Here is a 23,693-nt window from a genome sequence, read left to right as displayed (position 1 = left end):
CTGGATGAAAGGTGAGTCGTCGGCGTGCTGGCAGGCCCACTGTGGGCCTCCGTGCCACCTGCGGCAGGCCTCTCAGGGCCTGCGGAAGCGACGGGAAGGCCGTGCCGGGAGGGGAGGCTCCCTGCAGCCGCTGCAGGGCCTTGGAAGGGCTGCGCTGGCTCAGCCCTCCCAAAGCCCAGCTACTAGAGCTTGTTGTATTTCTTTTCACAACAGGCTTTGTTGCTAGTTATGAATAAAACACCACATGGGAATAAATGCAAGTACAATCAAATGCTCATAGAGCAATCTCCATTATAACCCCCTCGATTTATCCAATCTAGTCCACATGTATATTTTGAGATCAAACATGTGTAGCACACATTCTTATATTGCATTACATACATATTCAAAATTATGAACATCCGCATAACATCTGCACAGGATTCAGACTTTCCCACTCACAACTGTAACTTTACTCATGCAAAACTGATCTCAGCATTACTGTGAATGAGTGAGTTTATGCTAATTCAGAGCTCCGGCTCACTAGTTTAAGCCATTCTCTACTTTTTTTGCTCTAGCCTAACAACTACTCTTCTGGAATTAACAACAAAAAGTAGGGCTACAAAATTATGCTTCGCCAATTATGCCACAAACCTTGGATTTAAAGTAATAAATACACTAGTTATTCTAGTGTACCTTGCTATATTTATATACAATGGTGGCAAAATTGTTCTATCAATGTTTTGTAACATTAGAATGGAGACATTTCTGGTGCATCCTGTCCTTAGCACTTTCAAGCTTAAGACTAATCTTGTTCTTAAATCCAAATTTCTGCCACAACCAAGAAGTGAGTGATTGTTTTAATTGCACAGCTAAATAATGAACCATTTAAAACATTTTGCACAGCACTGAGCAAGGGTGCATCTACAATATGATCTGTTGAAAAGAACAAGGCATATAAAAACAAACAATGCCCCATCAATTCATTTGAATGTTACAATCTGCAAGTCCAGTATGGCTTTTCCTGCCTTTAAGCAGGCACAACAGCAAAATAAGTAGAACTCTTCATAAGAAACACTTATGTTACTACAAATACATTATAAAAATTGCTTTATCAAAATATAAAAATGAATTATGTCATTAGAACAATTAGCAAACATTAAGTTTAAAAATAAATAATTCTTTAGTGTCTCATTTCCCCAAAAAAACCTCAACATGACATTTCTGGAATAGCAAATGTAAAATATTGAGGATTGGAGTTTCATTGTTTTGTTGAAGTGAACCTTTGTTTTACAATGTTTGATTCTACAACATAAAATGACACCTTGCTTTACATCTTAAAAACTTGTGCAGCTGTATTACAATGGAATTTTACAATAGTGCTACTTGGTATGATCCTGTCACACTTCATCTTGGGTAGTCTGAGCACACTTAGAACTGGAAATAGTGCTTGATTAAAAGATAAACTGAGCATGATTCAGCCCTGTACATGCAAGTAGAGGTAATAATGGTTTGTAAGGGAGGTGCCTTGTGCGCTACTAGAGTATTATTAGTAGCCTAAAGCAGTCAATGAGTGAGGGTGCCATCATATAGAAATGGAAAAGAAAATGCAAGTCACTGGATTGGATCCAGAGGAAGATTTCCATGGCTGGAAGGGGGGGATTTTCATTAATTCTCCCCTCCTGCAGTAGAATGGTGGCTCCTTCTTATGCTGTTCTTGGGGGTCCTCTGTCTCCCAGGCGCAGCACTGGGGACATTCTTGTCTTCAGAGGAGGGCCAGAGGTGGACTGAACTGATAGAAGGCCATGATTCAGCAGAAATTTTAAGCCATTAGTGCTTCCTTTCCTACTTACAGTTTGATGTGAGATTTCTGGATCCTGCGCCAATTGAGATATAAGAACCCCCAATGATTCCACAGCTCAAAGACCTCTATTTCAATTTACAAGAGAATTGGAGAAAGATTTGCAGGTTTCTTGGATTTCCTGTTTTCCAGTTTCCACGTAATGAATGAACTGACATAAATGACAAAAGTGTAGAACACAGGAAATATAGCTTGAACCCAAAGAGTTACTTTAGGCACATCCATTGCCACAGAAATGCCTGTTGAATTGTTTTTTAAAACTTCCCTTTCTTTGAAGAGAAGATCCCTATTCCATAATCACAAACAGCATATGAAACTCCATTAATTTCAGAGAGCTATACGGCATGGGGACCTATTAAAGGAATAAAAATAAAGTAATAGAAAGTTCAAAGCTTCCTTGGGCACAAAACAAGTCTCACAGTTCTTTGGATCCAGGCTGATATACAGAAGAACTAGACATTCTGGGGAAATGGAAAGCTGCTTTTGGAAAGGCTCAAATGACACAGATAAGTAGATGAATTATTTAAAATAAGTAACATTTGCTCTATTTCAGCAATGGAACAATAGCCGCCTGGTCAGATTTCACTGGGTTTTTTTTTTTAGCTTTGTTTCCATTTCCGAATAACAGTTCCAGAGCTACTAGCTACTACACAAAGAGCACCCCCTACTGTCCACCAAGTAGGCAAATGATTAAGGAAAATAATTTGAAAAATAAAAGCAAACACAACAGCCATTGTTTTCATTATAGCAACAGGTCCTGCTTTCTCTATTTGCAATGCTTTTGTAAGAAATGTTTGGCCAGCCAACCCAAACACTCCAATTAAAATTAAGAGAAATCTATCTTTACCACAATAAGGTATACTCCATGAATCTAGTGCAAAAAGGGTTATTATGCATATTATTAATCCAATTATAGCATAATACCAAATGGTTAAAAAGTAGTGCACAGATTTCCCCACCTTTCTTAGTATAACTAAAGTTGAAGCCGCAAATATTGCGCTTGTTACAGCAGCTATCGTCCCTTTAAGATGATCTGTGTAGATTCCTTCAGTTCCTGCTACTTTGGATCCAAACAAAAAAGGTGGCCTTGCAATTAGCACCACTCCAGTGACTGTGAACAGGGTGAACAGAAGATCCCAAGGACTGTATTTCTCCTTCAGAAATATCCAAGCCAACAGCGATGTGAAAACTGGACTGCTGAAAGTAATGACCGTGGCATCAGCAAGAGGCATTACTTGGAAAGCATAATAGAGAAGAATCATTGCACTAGAGCCAAGCAATCCACGGAAGAAAAGAAAAACTCGTTTCCCTTTTGGTCCCAGAAATCCTGTCCTAAAATAAAAAGAGAGAATTTTTCTTGAGAATTTCATAATCAAGCATCAAAAAGCTTTATATGTTTTTTTTTAAAAAAATCAGAACACAAACTGAATACAATGGAAGTTAATTTAAGAACTGTCCAAATTATGCCAACAGGGCCTGATGGAGGCTTGGCTGCTATGTCACACCTGTACACACAGTATAATTTATACCCAGTCTCCTATACTATTTCTTCAAAATGTTTTTGTTAATGAAAGTTGCTTAGAATTAAAGCCGCACATCAGACGTGGGCGATTACCCATGTTCGTTCAGTTGCTGTTGAAAATGCTGAAGCATTCACTTTGGCGACAGACTGCCCACATGGGAATATTCCCTGCACTTTCCTTACAACTACCCCACCCATCCACCCCCGTCACTAGCAGGCTTAAAAAACCAGATTTGTATATTGCTATAGCAATATGTTGATTACCAGTTATTTTAAAAAGGCCCTCTGGTGGGCATGAGAGCCTGAGCCAAGGAAAACGGTACCGATGCAAGCAGGAACAGCAAAAATGCGCATCTTTTCCCTTCCACGTAGTATGCAAAGTTGCTCTGACTACAATTTTCCCCAAACAATCATGACAGCAATCTAGGGGGAATACTGGAAAATGGACACTTAGGGGCTAGTATGATGTGGATGCGCCAAAAAACCTACTACAGTTTAGAACAAAACTCCCATTTGGAAGCAGCCTTTCAGTTCTATTTATGTGTAAAATAATCAAACACAAAGAAACAAAATAAACATCAGAAAAACTTAATAATTTTTTAGTATACATGACTTCTGTGAAAGTTCAAAAATTAATAATTGCTATATATCTGATGAAGAGAGCTTTGACTCTCGAAAACTTATGCTACTTAGCTTGAATCTTGTCTTCCACCGTCGACTAACACAGCTACCGAACTGAAACTGCTATGTTTCAGTGCCAGTAAGTTCAGTAAATTTAAAGTATAAAACCACTGGGTGAGGAGAAAGGAAAATGGAATACTGCAACAAAAACCTCTCTCTCAAATGCTTAAACTGAAGAACGTTTATATAAAAACACTTAAATGAGCAAAAGTGTATGTTAAAAGTTAATTATGTAGTGGCATTAGCTTGCTGTCAAATGCCATTCCAAGAAATGTCTTAAAAAGCCTTTCAAACACCACCGAGGGCTGGTTCACACTATACAGTAGCCTTCACCCACATGAACAGCTCACTACTGAACTTGCTCTAACATGAATTGATATCTCCATGGGAACTGTACACAAAGCCACCGCGATCAGCTTTATTGTAACACTCCTTTTTTTCATCTTTGGTAACCATACAAATTATGATGGCCATGTACATACAAGCTCTCAGGAGCCTTGTCACATAGCTAGCTATTGGTATTAGATTTTCATTGATTTACTGTTTTAACTGAATTGTTTTGTAGCTAGATGCCTTTTTCCTGAATTTTAATGTGTTGTTTAACCATCTGAGGGAGTTTTAGTTGGTGGTATATAAATAAAATGATCAGTGTTGAGAACTTCCCATCTTCAAGCAGCCCCTTATTTACTACTGAGGTTTCCACATGGGAATTACCAGCTAGTATCATCCTGTCATACATTTAGCATGTTACAAGGCACTTTTCGGGCCTTCACTGCTTAAAGGTGTCAAGGTGCAACGAGGAAGTGACAACAGCATGAACCAACCTAGGCTTTGCCAAGCTACATCGGCAGGAGTAACTGAATCTTCTATCTGAATGTGTGTATTTTCCCAATGAAACTTTCTGGAGCTGTTTGCCCTCCCAGAAAGACTTACTTCTGGTCTATGAGCCCCATAAGGGGAAAAAAAAACAGTTAAACAGAAAACTTCATCAATGGGGAAAACCCTTGAGTGTGGGAAGGATTAGTCTCTCGTCCTGCCTGCTCAAGCTGCACTTTAAAGCTCCCTCCAAACTCCCATGTTTGTTCCAACTGGATACTGAATATGGTGGCCCTCATTTCCCAACCGTCATACTTCTGCTGTATCAGCTTAGATGCTAGTCTGCTGCAAAATACAGGAAATCCGTGAGAATGACCTAATATTTTCTTTGCTTTAAACCTAACAATGTTAAATGAAATTGTTAACCGTTGTGATTTTGAACTGTTCTAGTTGAAATGCACCATATGATATTTATCCTTACCTTTTTCTCATGTAAAAGAGATAATACTCACTTGCAGTATATTAAGCCAGGAAGAAGAAATGTTATTTGGAAAACACATCTAAAGGCACTGGCTTCTACTGAATGCACATCTTCAATCATTTTCAGAAATAAAGAAACCACCGAGAAGAGGAAAGCAGACAACAGGGCATAGCAGAGGCCAAGCCCAGCACAGGTACTTTTTTCAGTTCCTGTAACAAAATGATTGCAATTTCCAGTTAGAATTAAAAATACATCATTTGTATTTTCTAAATTACATACATGTCCAGGTTTTGAATACTTTGAGTAAGGAAAGAAATATACATTATACATTAATTGCTGTTGAAGGTCGTATAATAGACTTAGGGTTAATGTTTAATTTGCATTCTGAGAATGCTCAGAGGTTAAGCTAAAACTTTCATAGGCAGACCTAAGATTGCAGATCAAATTTTCCTATCTAACCTTCAGCCTGCCATGTTGCGGGGAGGGGGAATCAGTTTACAGGTTGGCATGAGAACTTTTTCCTGTGACAGCCTCACTATTTGGTGCCCAGTTAGTGGTATTCCATGAGGAAGACTCTGTTGGGGTCAGAGAAAAAGGAAGAACTCTACCCTTTATTAGGAAACAGGAAAGAAACTTTAAGCAAAAGGAAAACACAGCTCAGCACTGCACAGCATTTAGATACCAGCTGTTACCCAAATAGGAGGTCTCCTTAATCACTTGGGGGAATTTGCATTAAAGGAAACAAATGAGAGGGAGTAACTAGGAATCGCCACCAATCTTTAAGTAGATTATTCCTTAGAGAACTATCAAATAAATCAGGCAGATGTTCAACTGGAAAGGTTTTTTATTAAAGAGACATAAAAGTCAAACAAACAGCACGCATACAAGGCTAACTAGGAAAAGCAGCAAGGAACACAAGAGAAAGCATTTTAGGGAGGACAATAATTACCAGTCTTGAAGACAGAGGTCCATGAAAACAGCAGTGAAATGACCAGTGTTTCATGAAGACCAAATGAATTTGGGGGTGTATGGCGGGTCCCAAAACACACAGGAAATGTGGCTGGGGAGCCCAATTACATGGCAAAACATTCCCTGCGGCAAGCTTGATGTCTTGCTCTCAAAAACAATGGTTTAATGGTTTGTCTGGACGTAGAACAATAAGTGGGGAGAGGTTTGAAGTGACTATCTGGGATGGACTACAGGTGAGAATATAGCTTGATGACCTGGTAAGCACCAATAGGAAAAACTATCAGGTTTGCTGAATAGCTTTGGTTAGGGTAAACAGGTGAGGAGAGGTATAGGAAGGCACTGATGAGCTTTGACAAGAGTTTTCCTCAGGAAGCCTTGTTATCTCTGCATCTCTCCAGGGTGTGGAGGGGCCATCAGTCAGTCAACAGCCTCTGACTCATGTTCTGGTAGTTTTCCAGGTTCCCGCCCAGTTGGCACACCCTCTGCCTTGCGTCAGGCAGTGCCTTGGACTTATGACATAGGAGGAAGGGGTCTATGAAGAGGGGGGGGGGGTCTGACTGCTAACAAAGCAGGCTAAAGGAAAACGGAAAGAGCTGTTAGGCTTTGGGTTGAATTTGGCAGAGAAAGGACGCAACCATAATTGATGGCTGAAAAGCCATCAAGATCTTTCTCTGTGGGGATCTGATACGGGGTAAGGGATTTGTTGCCCTGTAGGGCACCTTTCTGCCTACATCTGTGCTTTATTTGTAAATAAAACACATTCTGCTAAGACACCACAAGTATATAGTACTCTTTCTCTTTCCAAGGGAACCAATCTAGGTAAGTGTTCATCCCTGGAATTTTTCACCACTCAGAGAAGGGTAGTAAAAGAGCAATTTTTGACATAGCACTGTGAGTAACCATGTTGCAATTACTTTCCAAAATACATTATATGAGTCAGTTATAAAAATCACAGTAGTACAAGGTACACACAGGTATCTTAGACAGACTGGTATGCATCAGTATCACTTTTAGGTCCACAACAGAGCATCATTTGGAAAATCCTCTGAATTCAATACAGAGACCAATTTTTTTTGATAATTTACCTAGCAACAGAAAATTATGAGTTTAATTGCCTGTGATTATGTGAGCCTAGGGATCTGCACAGAAAATACCCATGTAGCAATCTTTGACAGTGAAGTGAGCAGAGAATCTCCTGCTTGCAGGAAGCATTTTATACACTTGAGCTGCTGGACTGAGAGACCTGTGCAACTATATTAGGAACATAGCTTCTATGGCATTGTCTCTTGCCACTGCGTCACTATTCTGTAAGTAAGCTAAGCTGAGAGCTAGCAAGTGACTGAAGAATTTTGGTTAGATGGCAAACTCTCCACCTCACAATCCTAGTCCTCAACTCAACTGTACTACACTTGTTCTAGATATACACATGGGCAAACTCACACAAGTACTGGTTGCTGAGGAGTCCAGAGAACAGACTCATCCCACCACTCTCTTGTATTTCCAAGTGCTAACACCAATGTCAGAAAAGTTGTTAGTGAAACAGACCTTGGGGGTAAGGAAAATCTTGGGTTTTAAATTAAATGTTCACTGTTTGTTACAACATCTACCTTCACTAAATGACAGGATAACCGAAAGCCACTAATGAGCTGGTGGGATCCCCTACTTACAATGAGCTAAGTGCAATCCTATGGAAGGTTACTTAAATATAAGCCATTAAAATCAATGGGTGTAATTTGCATTTTAAAATTTATTTTAAAACATTTTTATAATGTTTCACCCAACCCAGAGTCCCTAGGGTGGCAAACAATAAATAACATTAAAACCATCTGTGCAGGAATTTACTGTGCCCGGGAATTAAGATCACAGGGAGAGGCCCTCCTGATTGTCCCATCAGCTAAAGAAGCTCACCTGTGGTACACAAGAGAGACCTTTTCGTGGCAGTCCCATGATTATGGAACATCATTCCCAGGGAGGTATGCCTGGCTCCCTCACTGCCAATCTTTCAAAATGTTTCACAGCTGTGAGGTCAAGGTGGCAGAATACATACAGACCTGTGATGAGGCCATCTCAGTTCCAAGACCAGCCACTAAAATCAAATAGCAATACAGTCTCATTTTCCAAAGGGCTGCCTCCCTTTGAGTATACGGAGCAGGCTTGATTAATTAGCAAATACACATTGTTATAAAGCAGGGGTGGGCAATTGTTTTGGCTCGGGGGCCACTTTGTGGGAGCGGAGGTTAGCAGAGGGCCGCACCTTTTAAAATGATTGCATTCATTAGTTAACTTTGCATTTCAGAAAAGGTATAAATTGTATCATAAAAATCAATAAATATAAATTAAATAAAATAGTGGTAGTTTTATTCAATTTATTTATTGTGCTAATTTCATATCATCTATAGCTGCAAGCACATTTAATTTTAGAATCAGTTTAATGAGACAAATGTACCCTATCACACTTTTCTACTGTCTTGGCGGGCCACAAAAAACTCTGTAGCGGGCCGCATGTGGGCCGCGGGCCGCAATTTGCCCACCCCTGTTATAAAGAATAAAGTATGCCAACCTACATATATGAGAAAAAAGCCTTATTTTTTTTTAAGTTAGCTTTGTTCCACCCCATAATTTATTTGCTGTCCATCTCCCAGGCTTGACCTCTTAGTCTCTGTCCCAGTCAATTCTCTGTTATCTTTGCTACCCTAGGAAACCTAATTCCCTGAGCATTGCTTTTTAGCACATCCAAACTCTTACATACAATCCCATTGCACCCTGGCATTGTTACTACCATCAGTTTGCTAGTCCCTCACTGTCTTGCCTTACTTTAAATATTTGTGCCCCAACTTTCTTCTTGGCTAAAGGAGGTGTTATCTATCTAATATAGAAGACTAGAAAACAACAATCAATACTTTTGTGTACACCTTTTTTGTGGCCGTTCCCTTCATTTATAAAAACATCATGTTTACACAATGTCTAAAAAACCATCTGCTATTGGTTTCCACTGCCAGGTGATCAGATTAGAGTTACTGTAAATGTTAGTGTCTGACTAGAACTTGGGAGTCCCCTTTTCCATTTCCACTCAGTTATATATGCATCTGATGAAGAGAGTTGTGGCTCTTGAAAGCTTATGCTACAATAAAGTTGGTTAGTCTTAAAGGTGTTACTGGACTCTTTACTGGGCCAGTCAGTCAGTCACGCTCTCAACTTAACCTACCTTGTAGGGCTGTTCTGAGGATAAAATGGGGGGGGGGGGTGTTGTGTAAGCCACGATAAGCTCTTTGGAAGAAAGACAGGTAAAAGGCAGATCTAGTTGCTAAGCGAAAGAGCAGGCAAACGTCCCGCAGTTAGCAGAGGCCCTTTGAATCTTCACTGCACTCACATGCATAGATCGAAAGGGTGGAAGAAATCCATTCTGACCCACCTTCTATTAGATGGAAGCCCTTTAAGGCGGAAAGAGCCCGCGTTAAGCAATCTTGAGGTTAGAAAGCGGCGACGGGATGGCTTTGGGCTTCCTGTTTTCTGTGAAGAATCATGTGAGGGTGGAGCGGCTAATCTGTGCTAAAGCAGTATATATGAAGACCTCGGCACGGGAACAGAAAGAATATAAAAGCAACAGCTGGGGAGGGAGAGAACAAAATTTAAGCTGAGTCCATGCTTCCTGACAGAGCCGAGCCAGCAGCACCTGGAGGGCTCTTCCTACAGGCTAGCGCTCATCCGGAATGGAGCGATCCTGCATGAGGTCGAGGAAGGTACCCTTCGGCCAGAGAAGGAAGAGAGCGAGACAGGAAAGAGCCGAGCGCGCCGGCCGGCCGGCCACCAAGCCAGGCACCGACAGCCGAGGGGAGCAGCCCGCGCTTGCCCGCCTGTCCTCCTCACCCACCGGGCGTCCCGCCTCTCCAGGGGAGCCTTCCGCGGAGGCAGCGGCACCACAAGAGTGCGCCTGGCCCGGCAGCGTCCGCGGCTTCCAAGTCCTGAGCCTGGCACGACAGCCCAACATCTTCGTCGTCGCCCGGCGTCTGGCCCACCTCGCTCCGCGCCCCTTGCCCGGCACCGGCGGGCTCAGCAGCGCCCTGAGCGCCGTTCGGAGGCCGCACCATGAGAACTCTGAGGCTGCCCGCTTCCAACCCTCTGCCGGCGAGAAGCCGGCGCCCTCCGTGCGCATGCGGCCTTCTGGCCCTGGCGCCGCCCCCTGGCTGGGCGGGACGAACTCTTGTGTGGGGCGCTCTGGACGCGGCTGGCCGCGGGCGGGTGCAATTCGCACCCAAATCCTGAGCAGCGGGGCGGGCGACTTTTTGCCTTTGAGGCCGCTCTGAAGAGATAAAAAGCAATTATTACCTGATCACACCAATGGGCCATGTAGCCCAGCATCGATTTCTCGACAGTGACCAACCAAACGCTCGCTTTAGGGACAAGTCAGGTTTCCCCAACAACTAATCAGTGATGGATCTGTCTTCTATGAATGTAGTCAAAATACATTCCGTTGCAGCGATTTCTCCAAATGATGTGATATTTTCTTGTTTATGTCGTTGTTCTACTGGCCCTCAATGTCATTGGATGCCCATGAGTTCTAATATTTTGGAAGAAGGAAAACATGAAGGAACAAGAACTCTGTTTTCATTCACATCCTTATCATATGTATTCTGATTGGGGTGGGAGGTTATAACTACTTGATTTCAAATCTTCAAGTGCACTCCTTTCAAAATCATTCATGCTACTGGAGTAATGCATGAGAGTTAACTAACCCAACAGTTCTGTGAAGAATCATTCGTATTACTATTCATGTAGTGTGGCTTAGTGCAATAGTGATTAAGAAATGTGTGTGTGTAATGTGCCGTCAAGTCTCAATTGACTTAGGGCAATCCAAGAAAATGAGTAAAAATGTTCAAAAGCTCCAAACTAGGTGGTCTTAGGTAAAGCACTCCTTGTCAGTCTCAACTTCGCTCCCCCCGCCGCTGCCAATTGCAACATGAAGAAAACATTAATGACTGAACTTGAAAGAACAATAGACAAAAAGTGGTATTTGTGAAGCACTTTTCAAGACTAAAGTGCTAAGCGTATGCTAGGAATCACCATGCCTCTTGATAAACTGGGCAGTGAAACCAGACCACTCAAATGCAAACAAAGTCTTTACTTAGAGGTCCTCCCTGGTATGCACAATATGAATTTGTAAATTAATTTTAAAAAAAAAAAAAAAACCTCAGACACAGCTTAAGTATAAATTCAATGAGCGGAGTGTTGAATTTTTTTTTAAAAGGGCATCCATTCAAGACCCTGAATGCAAGGAAAGACTGGAGGGGGCAGGGAGATGGATGTTAGGGGGAGATTTCCCAATTGTTTGCCCGTTTACAAGATTCTTCAAAGATCACAATCTGTCACTTTATTTAAGAGTAAAGTGATGGCCCCTATTATGATAATAAAAGTGGCAAAACCACAACATCCGTAAACTTGGTTGGAGCTACTACATATCTGGAGAATCCTCAGATACACCAAAATTGTAACTTCACAAAATTAACTAAAAGGGAGGGGAAACCCAGTTCAATAAAGACATAATATATTTCAGGAGGATAAAAGTTTGTCAGCTGAACAGCCTCCTTTTGAGAGGAAAATTGGCTTCTCAAGCCCCTGAGGGAGAGATGATCATCTAAATTTTATGCAGCCCTTTCTGCAAGGCACACTTTAAGCCAGTGCTTGAGTATTCATGCCGATTGGTGCTGAATCAGCTTAGGGGCAGTTTGTAAGGTTATGATTTGCAGTCTTGGGTGTTTTCCGCACACTCACTTTACTGCATTTCAGAATCTATTCTGCTTCCCATCTTCTCCAGAGTTCTGCATGTGCAAGGGAGTCATGGGAAGCAGAAATGTTTTTTATCCGTCTTTTCCGTTTTCCTCACCTGCAGACATTCCACAATTTTTTTGAAGCCACTGCCCAGCTGCTGCTGGTGCATGTTATGTCCGTGCAGAATCAAAATCTCCCATTCTTCTTCTCATGCCCCCCTCTTCCTTTCCCCCAGGAGCGGATTAGTTTGTCCTGTTAACCACTCCCACCCTCCTCAGTTCTCTGAACTCCTTTTCTGTCATTTTTATCAGTAAAGTGAGGCTAAGGCTGCTTCTCCGTTGGCTTCCTTCCTCCCAAGTATGCATGAACTCTCTTATTTTTTTTTCAAAGCCAGGAACTATTCCTAATGTTGCTGCTTTCCCTGCTGGCTTTAAAAGCCAGGAAGGGTTAAATGGCTGCTTTTCCCTTCCTTCCTTGGGGGTATGAGCACACTCAATTTTTTTCAAAGCTAGGAATGAGTTGTAACATTACTGCTCATTCCTCCTGGTTTTAAAAGCCAGGAAAGGCTAAATGGCTGCTTTTTCCATCCCTCCCAGCATCTTCTTCTAATGCCAAAGAAGGAAAAAACACAAGCATTTTGCACAGCCATTTGCAAAATAAAGTGGCAGGGAAGCTGCCGGGAGAGAATGAAGCAGCTGTGTTTTAAGCGTTTCCTGGCTTGGCTTTAAAAAAAATGAGAGTGGAAGCAGCACAAAAAGTATGTTTTCCCCCAGAACTCCTCCACCAGTTGCCTCTCCGGTGGGCAGGGGACAGCCCAATCAGTAAATACAGGGGATGGATTCCAACACTGTAATGTTACCACAGAATGGAATCTGAATCACCATAAACTAACCGTGCAGAAAACATTCAAGTAAGGAAACACAGAATAGATGAAGGAATAGAGAGAGGAATTAATGCATATAAAAAGTAAATCAGAGATTAAGGAGAGTGGTACGCTCACAGATGTTCAGATGAAGGAAAAGTAAAACTATGGAAATTGGAAGTGACAGAGAAAAGAAGACTGATAGCTGCAAGTTGGTTAAAGGTGAAGGGGTCTCTCCTGGTTGATCTGATATGAGACAGTGGATCTGCAACCTTCCTTCCACTTGTTATAGTTGCTTTATTCACAAGGCCACCATTGATTTGTAGAACTCTTATTTGTTCACTAATGTTAGACTTATGGGCTGTTGAGACTCCCATGTTAATAAAATTAAATACACATTTCATTATATTGCATTTTATTAGAATTTATAAAATCAAGCACTTTATGGATATATTCATATTTCAAAATATAAGAATTTATATTTCAAAAATATATCTTCTATAAAACAACTACAAAAACAGCTTAATGTATAATAAATTAGTGAAAAGAACATATGGTTTAACTTGCTAACATTCTGTGAAAATACAGCAGACAGATATTCCAACCCTTTATACCATGACACTTCTTTGGCATCTCATTATTAAATGGTTCCACACATAGAACTATCCAGTTTGCTTAACATAATGTATAGATACTGTGTACCCAAGTCACTGACATAGAAGCAATTAACCCGAAGAAAAGAGGCCAAAAAAGTCATTTTTCAAAAAGCAAAACAGGCAAGTAATAGACAACACACAACCCTCTATATTCATTGTTACACCTGACTATAAATGCAATAATTTGGAAGCTAGTACTACAGACATGTTGTTTGTATTTCCATATAAGAAAGCCTATGTGTTCTATGAGAGCTAGTCATCTAAATTCAGCTAGTCATATTTTGCAATAAGGATATATAAAATTAGCCTGCTTGGCTAGTAGAGACTCAACATTAATTAAAATACAGAGGCTAGAATGCCATATTGGTAGACCTAGGGGGCCAAACCAAAAGTGAACCAAAACAAAAAATAACTCTACTTAGAAATGAATCATAAAACTTTGCAGCTCTAGACAAATGTACAAAATAATAACAACAAGAACAGTGTGCTTATATACCGACCTTCTGGACAGATTAGCTCCCACTCAGAGGAGTTAACTAAATCAGTGTTATTATTACACTCACGATACAGCTGGAGAGCTGGGGTTGAGAGGAGTACCCAAGCCCCCCTGCAGAGGTGCTGATTTGCAGCCCATCCATTTATCCACTATGCTACAGCAGCTCTCTGATGACGACAATATTTTATCCTTTTCATTAAAAATAAAAAGCATGATACTACAAAGAATATATTCCAGTTATTTCAAGTGATTTTCTGCAGTAATTCTATACTGCACCAGAATGCGAGCATAAATTATTTTGGTCAGATATAGAATGTGGAGCCAAAATGACAAACAGAAAATAGTGTTTCCCCTTTCCTCCTAATATAATGAGGGCTTATGGGGATATTAGTTAAAATAATGGGTAAAATCCTATTTAAGTTTTGAACCAAAACACTAATCTTAACTTTCACAGTGGTGCCAGATTTGGAAAATTTATTAACATTTTTTGAACTTGAAAATTTATTAACTTGTTTGTATCTTATGTTCCTATGAAGGCACAACACTGTAAAAAGTACACTGGCAGGTGCAAATGGTCTATCACCAAGTACTTAGCCACAGACCGCACTACATCAGTACCAGATCCATTACTTCACCCTGCCTCAATAGGTTCAGTATAAACTGTTGGTGTCTTTGCACCATAGACTGGCTGTTTTATGAACTGTAGTAAGGGCCTTTACAAGTATTCTTAAAGGCTGGTTGAGGGAAGGTAATCAGTCAAGATCTAGTTGGAACACAGGAACAAAACAAGCTTATTCAACAACATAGTGGAGGATATTATGAAGCACACAACTTGTTCTGGAACAACCTTATGATTAAATAAAATCTAGGTGTTTTACTAAATTGTTTAAAAGCCCTCTTTTGATTCTTTTTTAGCTTGTGTTCAGATCAAGAGTACAGTATTGGTTCTGGCTCTGAGAGAGAATATGGCAGAAAAATACATAACAAAACTGCATTTCTTCATTTTTAAAACAGTTTGCAAGTATTACTAAGAAAAGAAAGCTCACGCACCTATATAGAAAATGCTTTACCCAAAATCAATGTAAAGTACACAAGAGCTTTATACAGTGGTCCATTAATGCACGCATCAAAGTAATTTCCCTCTTTGGTTAAAAAAAATCACTTCTACAATATATTCAGATGGAGATACAAATAAGGTGTTCTGAAATAACAGTACTAGGTGTCAGGACAGCAGCTCTAAGCAGGTCTATTCAACAAGGCTTACTCGTGTTCTTAGGACTGCATTTCCCTTTTCCACTCCTTGTATCTGATGAAGGGAGCTTTGACTCTTGAAAGCTCATACCTTGGAAATCTAGTTGGTCTTTAAGGTGCTATTGGACCTGGATCTTGCTCTTCAACTGCAGACCAACAAGACTATCCACATGAAACTAGTATTGCACTGTAAATGTATTAATTAAATATCCATTTTACAAAACAGACATTCCAAAGAATATAGTGAAGATGCTGTAAAGCTTTACAGACACAGCTAAATTTTATACATAGAGCAACTTTCTGCGTTTACCTGTACTTTAAAAAAAAACACCTGTGCCATCTACAAACAATATACAAAGGATAAGAGAATTCTGTATACCACCTACAATATTTAATACATGTAAAACTGAAGAGAATGCTGCTGCAATGCAAAGTAACATGGGCTTTACCTAAATTGTTGCCTAATTGCCAGGGATATTCTTGATGCCTGAACCTCTTAAACAAGCTCAAGACCAAACTTCTTGTCCCTAAATGTAAACTTATGGCTTAACTAACAAGTGGATGCTGCCTTCACAGAATAGCTAAATAAGCAAATAGTAAACAAAACTTTTTGCAGTGCTACTGAGCAACTGTGTAGCTACAATATGGTCTGATGACAATAAGTGGCCATGAACACGACGAGTGGCCATTCTTTTCCTATAGGTGAATTGCAGGAGCTGACAAGTAGCAAGCGGTCTGGCTGTTGTTGCCTCTACTCTGGTATAGTCTTCATGCGAAGTCAAATTGTTTTACCTTATGTCGCTACAAATACATTGTGAAATTTGCTTTACAAAAATATGACAAGGAATGACAGCATTAATACAAGTGAGGAACCATATTGGTCTGCAGTAGAACAGCAGGATTTGACTCCAGTGGCACCTTAGAGACCAACAAGAAGAAGGAAGTTTTGACTCTTGATAGCTTAAACGTTGAAAATTGTCTCCAGGGTGCCACTGGACTCAAATCCTACCATTAAAACACTTAACAAACATAACTTTACAAAAAGGAATTTATACTTTAGACTTCCAGTTCAAAAAAAGAAAAGAATCAATTTTTTGAAGAGAAGTAAAATATTCAGTAGAATATTTTACTTGAACATTTGAAGAAGAAAAGTAAAATATATTTTTAATTACTGAAGTGAACACAAGCTTTATAAAGTAAATATGACTCTGCAATACAAAATGCTTCTTTATTTTATATTTGAAAAGCTTGTGCAGCAATACTGTAATATAATTTTAAAACAATGCTAACTGGCATACCGCTGTCACATTGGCACTCAGATCACACTTTGTAGAAGTGGGAACACTCCTTGATTAAAACACGAACTGGGCAAGATTCAATGCTATGCATATAAGTGGAATTCCCCACCATTAGCAGGGGAAATATGGAATGCCACTTGCTATATTAAGCTTAGGAGTACGGATGGTTTCCTGCATCAATATCAAAATCATTTACTGTTCAAGAAACACTTGTCCACTTCTATGTACAGAACCAGAAAGAGTACTAGAGGTCACTAGCCCTTTAAAAAAACAGATGACTACATAAATTATTTAAAATAAACAATATAATCATAATACTGTGCTGTATATGATCAATAGACTAGTAGCCAGTGCCACCTGGTTAGATTTCATTTTGTTTAGCTTCTTTTGAACTTTGTCTCCATTTCCGAATAACAGTACCAGAGCTACTAGCTACTACACAAAGGGCTCCCCCTACTGTCCACCAAGTTGGTAAGTGACTGAGGAAAATAATTTGAAAGATAAAAGCAAACACAACATCCATAGTTTTCATTATAGCAACAGGACCTGCCTTTTCTATTTGCAATGCTTTTGTAAGAAATATCTGACCACCGAACCCAAACAATCCAATTAATATTAGGAAAAATCTATCTTTGCCACAATGAGGCAAACTCCATACATCCATTGCAAAAAGTGCTATTATGCAGACTATTAATCCAATTACTGCATAATACCAGATGGACAAAAAATAATGCACAGATATGCCCACCTTTCTTAGTATAACAAAAGTTGAAGCAGTACATATTGCACTAGATAAAGCTGCTATCGTCCCTTTAAGATGATCTGTGTAGGTTCCTTCAATTCCTGCTACTTTGGATCCAAACAAAAAAGGTGGCCTTGCAATCAGCACCACTCCAGTGATTGTGAACAGGGTGAAAAGAAGATCCCAAGGACTGTATTTCTCCTTCAGAAATATCCAGGCCAACAGCGATGTGAAAACTGGACTGCTGAAAGTAATGACCGTGGCATCAGCAAGAGGCATTACTTGGAAAGCATAGTAGAGAAGAATCATTGCGCCTGAGCCAAGTAATCCTCGGAAGAAAAGAAAGATTCGTTTGCTTTTTGGTCCCAGAAATCCTGTCCTAAAATGAGAGAAACAATGGCTGCATTCAGATCGCATGATACTGCATGGATTAAATCAAAGACTGTTGCACAAACTCTGGTTGGTCTACCAGATGTACCTAACAGACCACAGCCACTCTGCTGTTAGCTTCTTTAGTCACTATTCCCAACCACTCTTGGTTTTTTTGGCTTCTGGCAAAGCCTTGCTACCTATGCACTATTGGTTGGTTGCAATTTAAAAAAAAAAAACAGCAGCAAAGAAGCCTAGGCGAGCTAAGCCTTTTCCTCCTACCACTGAACCAATTTAGGCACCTCACTGTATTCTCACTGCATTCCCCAACTTTTGCCGGGGGTGGGGGGTGGGGGGAGTGATTGACACTGAAACAAAAAAGATCTTTTACCATAGTGATGTGGTAGTCTGGAAGGACTTACAGGATAAGGAAAAGCAGACACGCACCCAACTGGCCTCTGCTGTCCTTCCAGCTCCTGTTCCATTTCCCTTCTCCTGCAGCTTCTCCTTTTTCTGGATGTGGTGGCCCTGTGGGGCCCCATTAAATTAGATTTTTGTCCCCCAGGTTTGCAGAACCCTAAATTGTAACCATGGCTGGCTCCATTGTGAGGGTTTCTCAATATGCACAAGGGCCATCCCTTGGCTATTAGATATAAGGATATTTGAGATATAAATCTCTGGTTTTTATTCCTGCAAGAAAACATGAAAATACCACATATTCTAACATATTCTTTCAGAAATAAAATACTAGAAAGAAACACATGACCAAGGTTGAGTAACTTATTGATTTGCTCTCTCTTGAGATAAAGGGAGTTTTGAAGAGGCAGCTCCCTTCATGAGGATGGTATAGCAGTAGATTAGTTATTATCTGCTTTTGATAGTTGCTAGTGTTCTTATGGAGAAATTTCCATTGCAAAAATTAGCAAACTGAAGAAAAGCAAGAACTTCTGTGCATTTTAAGTTCCCTCCTTTTGTCTCTCTCAAATTGTCCCTCTGGAGAGGATGAAACAGTCTTGATTAGGGAATCTTTGGACTGGAAACAGCAGAAAACCTCATGGAGGGAGTTGGTGGAGTAGAACTTTCCCTGCCTTCCCTTAGACACCCTGTCCTGTGTCCCAAAACTCCTCTCTGAGGGTTGGGAGAGCCTCATAAGCAAAATGCACAACAGGATAGCAGAGCTAACGCAATCAGGAAGAATCAGATAAAAATCACCTTTTTCTCTCTCCTTTGTTGATGTGAGCCTGTAGTGGAAGAGGGGAAATAAATGTTTTTACTTGTTTCCCCAGGTAAAATACACCATCTTGTGTTGTGTTGTTTGAAAGGCTTTCTGAACTCTCAGAGAGAAGTTTTGAGGCAAAGAGCAAGCTGTATTTAGAAGGTGCAGAAAGAGCTGCTTGCCCAACACCTTCCATTAGTTTTGTTGCTGAAACCATACCCATTGCTAGAAGGGAGAAGAGATGGAAGAAAAGGCAGATGGAGGTCTGAGAAAGCAGTATCAATGGCTAAATGCACCTGGAAAAGATGGGTTTTTCTTTTGCTGTCTGTAGATTTTTCTGTACACAGGAGGTGGAGACATTGGTGGTATTGAACAAACTGTGATTTCTGAATTGGGATGCAACAAAAACCTATAGTATTAATCACAGTTACCAAGCCAGGTTAAAAGCATGGTTTGGAATCCTAGTTTAGCATCCACCTACAAACAATAGTTTATTAAGACAGCTTCCATTCAGGAATCATGATAAACCAGAGTTTATTCAAACTATGGTGTATAAATTATGATTCACCTTGACATCTGAATGCAGCCAACCTTTGTCTCAAGGTCTAAGGATTTCATAATCAAGCATCAACAAGACTTTATACAGGAAGTTTCATATCACATTAGTAGTTAAATATAGCTGTGGTTATTTTAAGAATTGCCAGAACAGAAAAAGGATTCACCATGATTGTTCCTCCTAGTCAGAGGTTTATTTTAATTAATTAATTCATGGAGGCATCCTTGACTGATGAGCCATGAGGAAAGCAGTTTCCTAAGGCTACTGGTGGCAATCTACTTCCTTCTCCTAATACTTCTAATTTAAGTTCTAATACCGTCAGTGTAGGAAACTGCCAGCATAAAGGATGTAAGAATTCTTGTAAAAACTCTGGAATAAATTGAACTAATGTCACCACAGGGGAGGCATAAACAATTTAACATAATCCAAGATTGAACTATATGCAGAAGATCATTTGCAGAAAATATAGCAAAGCTACCTAACTGAGTCATCAATCAGATGGTAAGAAACACTACAATGTTCTTTAGATGGCAGTCATGATAATCTTGTCCTTAAAATAAGGTGGGCACAAAAATGCCTTCCATATCGCTGAGTAGATGGAACAATCACTACAAGCTCAATGTTCCATTCCCACTCAGATGCGAAGGGCATCCTTGACTGATGGTGGTGGTGTGAGCTTTTTGGCAAAATCGAGTTTTCTCATGTCCGTAGTAGTTTAGAGGCTCTCCCAGCTGAGGAGACAACCACCAGAAAGAGAACCTTAAGTTCTTTTTTCATCTTGTGACAAGAATAAATTATGACTCAGATATTGAACAAATGGAGATAGTATTGGACTCCTGTTTTGAATATGAACTAGTGATTGCACAGATACTGAAGTGATCACAACATCCATATTGCCTTGAGAGATTATAGAAGGGTGTCATCTGTGTTCAGATGTACGTGGATGCCTTATGTTCTAAGAGATGCTACCACTGCAATCACCTGATGTGTATATATTCTTGAGACAAAGGCAGGAACTAATAACAGGGTTGTGATTGGAAGTGCCTCTCTGGTGGAAGAACATTAAATACACTCTGGTAATAGAACAGGGAATATTGCTTCTTAAGAAAGGTGGTTGACTGCATCATGTCCGCTGATGATTGACTGGCTGAAGTTATGTAAGGGAAGCCAGAAACTTGTCACAGGGACAACAAAGGGACCCTGTCAATACCCATGGATGTTTTTTTCACTTCACAGACATGCACAGTAAGGGATTTTGAAAACAACAGTAGCAGCCCCTTGACACCAGTTTCATAGATAATAGCTTCTACCTCTGCAGACCTTTCTGCTTTTGCCATGTGTGGGTGTGCAGGGGCAACTAAACATTTTCCCCAATGAAATTGCTTTAAGTCTCTCTTTCTCAGCTCTCATGAACACATGAAGCTGCTTTTTACTGAATCAGACTCTTAATCCATTAGTGCCAGTATTGGCTATTCAGACTGGCAGCAGCTCGCCAGGATCTCAGGTAGAAGTCTTTCACATCACCTATTACCAGATCCTTTCAACTGGAGATGCCAGGTTTGAACCTAGCACCTTCTGAATGCCAAGCAGATTCGCTACCACTGCCCCATGGCCCTTCATACTTTGCAGGGATCTTGCAATATCTTAATTGGACAAACATGCTCTCAAGTTCCGACACTGACACCCCCCCCCCAATAGCATAACATAATACTGTGTCAAGTCTGCTGCAAAAGGCAGATGTCACAGAGAATGACCAAGAATTTAATTTGTTTTAACAATTTTACATAAGGCTACTACATTTAACAACTGCATTATTTACCTGACAAAGTCTAATTGCACTATACAGTTATTCTCTCCCCAAAGAGAAGGCATAATACTCACTTGTAGTATATTACACCTGGAAGAACAAATGCCATTTGGAAAACACATCTAAAGGCACTGACTTCTACTGAATGCACATCTTCAATCATCTTTAGAAATAAAGAAACCACAGAGAAGAGGAAAGCAGACAACAGCGTATAGAACAGGCCAAGTCCTGGACAGGGACTTTTGGTGTTTATTCCTGTAACAGAATGATTACAATTTCCACTTAGCAACTGCAATTAAATTGTTAATTTCTTGAGCTACAAAATATTTATATGTATGTCTAGGTCTTGAACAATTAGCTTTGAGCAGAAAAAGAAAAAAAAGCTATACTTCGATTGCTGGTTGACAGTAATAAAAGCAACTTTGATTGGTTGGATGTTAAAAGAAGATGATACATAAGGCCAGCAGTAAATACAGTTAAATGATCTTAAGTAATTTGTAGGAATCTAATTTTTGAGTAATATTGTCTGTTTAAAACTATTATTGGATGTCATGAGTACTGTGGTTCAGGGGACCTTTGGATATTTTTGAAATAGTAGCACTAGAGAGTCTCAGCCCTATAGTAGCACTAGAGAGTCTCAGAGAGTCTAGAGAGTCTCAGCCCTATTTTTACCACATGCCCTTTCCTCTGTACTGTCTCAGGGCATAATCTACATATTAACAATAGCTAAAAAGAAATACCAATGTTTACCACAACATAAAATGTGTGTTGAAGTTAGTAGTTTACATGAGGTTTTAGTGCTCAAAATATTAGACATACAGGACAGCCACACATGCCTGTAACACGTGTGTTTTGCAATAATTATAAAGTCAGAAGAGTTGCTCTCAAGGTCATAATATATGGCTACAGTAGATGCTCATCTTCAATTGCTAGCCTTTCTCAATTATGTGTGAAGTAAAAGTGGGCTTATAATTTAAGAAGGTTTGGGTTTGCGCAATTGGAACGCTGTCTATTGACCAATGGGAAGTAAGTTTCTGATTTCCGAAGACCATCACCTTGGTCTTGGAATAGTTTATTTATAATTTAAGAAGCAAAAGAGGGAAATGAGGACTGCAGACCTCTTCCTGTGCCCTAAGCTCCTTTTTCTTCCCATCAAGCCCAGAAATCATAATTTAGCCTGGTAAAGAAAAGCAAAGTGGGACAGGGAAAGTGGATTGTTCTTGTATCTATCCACATCCCCCATTTGACTTTTAATACATACCTTCAGCCACTTGTTTGGAACATATCCATGTTTAATTAATTTATTTATTTATATTTCAGTTTATATACCGCCCATCCCCAGGGGCTCTGGGCGGTGAACAGTTAAAATCGATAAAAACAAGAACTAAAATCAATATACAAACAATAAAACAAATTAACAAAGTGCAGTGATGGGGTTAACTATAATGTGGAGTGGAAATTTTTACAAAACTGAAATTTTCTGGAAAAAAATTTCAATGCTATATTTTTCTTTGGAAAATTTTCTGCCCTGCATATGTAAATATAGTCTGTCTATAGTTGTCAGAACTGCTATGCTGCAACTACATCACATTAGATCAGATAAATGTGGGATGTAAAGCAAGGACAAATCCCAATGCTTGTATATGGTGTATTTGTCTTCATTTGCTGACATTACTTAAATTTTGCTAATGTTATTTAAATGTTTAAATTGTTTATTTAAATTTGCATCAGAAAATTTTCCTAGAAAACCACATCACTGATACATAAACATATAGATCTGCTGTTGTCATGAGTAACTTAGTTCTCAGTCTGACCAAATATCCAACTTAAGCTCCATTGATTTCAGCACCTACTGAGCTTCTTCAACCATCAAAAAACATCCTGATTTAACTGTTTTTTTAAAAAATCTCTCTCCCGAGATTGGCGTAACACGTTTTTCTAGAAACGTATCAACATTTAAAGCTCCAGAGAAGAAACTCTATTTGTACATAAAATGTAAAATCATATTTAAAAGGAGTTAAATAAAGCTTGAAGCAGTACATGCACATTTTTTTAAAAATCCCAGCTGTTCTTAGAAGTAAACTATCATTTTTTCCTTCTGACTTGCAGTACAAATTTTAGCTGAGCTCCATGACATTTATCCACTATAGATTGATTTTGATCCCTTGTTATTGCCTTAGTCTATTCACATTATACTATTTTTCTAAAGTGATTTGTTTTAAAAGTTCTATTAGAACATCAAAAAGATATAGTCCTCTTTATTATTTTTTAAATTATATTTTATTCAACTTTTTCAGTATTTTTTTAAAACAAGAACGAATTAGTCCTCTTTATTATTAATGCTCAACTTTTACATTATAAGAGG

General features: G+C 39.6%; 2 protein-coding genes across 2 annotated transcripts in view; both read right to left on the bottom strand.

Moving 5' to 3' along the window:
* Positions 1-647: 647 nt before the first annotated feature.
* On the bottom strand, positions 648-10,409 carry LOC129332170 (solute carrier family 35 member G1-like). The gene is made up of 3 exons (XM_054983067.1): positions 10,181-10,409; positions 5,372-5,549; positions 648-3,172 (listed from the first exon to the last, which is right to left on the bottom strand). The coding sequence occupies exons 1-3, from the start codon at positions 10,395-10,397 to the stop codon at positions 2,440-2,442; spliced, it is 1,128 nt and encodes a 375-aa protein (XP_054839042.1). The 5' UTR covers positions 10,398-10,409; the 3' UTR covers positions 648-2,439.
* A 3,026-nt stretch (positions 10,410-13,435) lies between these two features.
* The window catches only part of LOC129332169 (solute carrier family 35 member G1-like), a 28,458-nt gene continuing 18,200 nt past the window's right edge, over positions 13,436-23,693 (bottom strand). Inside the window, exons 2-3 of the mRNA XM_054983066.1 lie at positions 21,403-21,583; positions 13,436-17,759 (exon numbers count right to left, since the gene is read on the bottom strand). Of these exons, the coding sequence (XP_054839041.1) occupies positions 17,000-17,759; positions 21,403-21,583 (941 nt within the window). The 3' untranslated portion in view covers positions 13,436-16,999. The remainder of the gene's footprint in view (positions 17,760-21,402; positions 21,584-23,693) is intronic.

Source organism: Eublepharis macularius, chromosome 6, assembly GCF_028583425.1.
Source record: "Eublepharis macularius isolate TG4126 chromosome 6, MPM_Emac_v1.0, whole genome shotgun sequence".
Taxonomy (NCBI): Eukaryota; Metazoa; Chordata; class Lepidosauria; order Squamata; family Eublepharidae; genus Eublepharis; species Eublepharis macularius.
This window is presented reverse-complemented; position numbering and strand designations above follow the sequence as displayed.

What these genes read in the sequence shown, in the direction of transcription:
- LOC129332170 (XM_054983067.1), bottom strand. Translation starts at nt 10,397, where the DNA reads ATGGTGCGGCCTCCGAACGGCGCTCAGGGCGCTGCTGAGCCCGCCGGT. An exon ending in CTGGAGAGGCGGGACGCCCG is followed by an intron (nt 5,550 to 10,180) that starts GTGGGTGAGGAG and finishes ATTTTGTTACAG; the next exon opens with GAACTGAAAAAAGTACCTGT. An exon ending in CCTGGCTTAATATACTGCAA is followed by an intron (nt 3,173 to 5,371) that starts GTGAGTATTATC and finishes TTTTTATTTTAG; the next exon opens with GACAGGATTTCTGGGACCAA.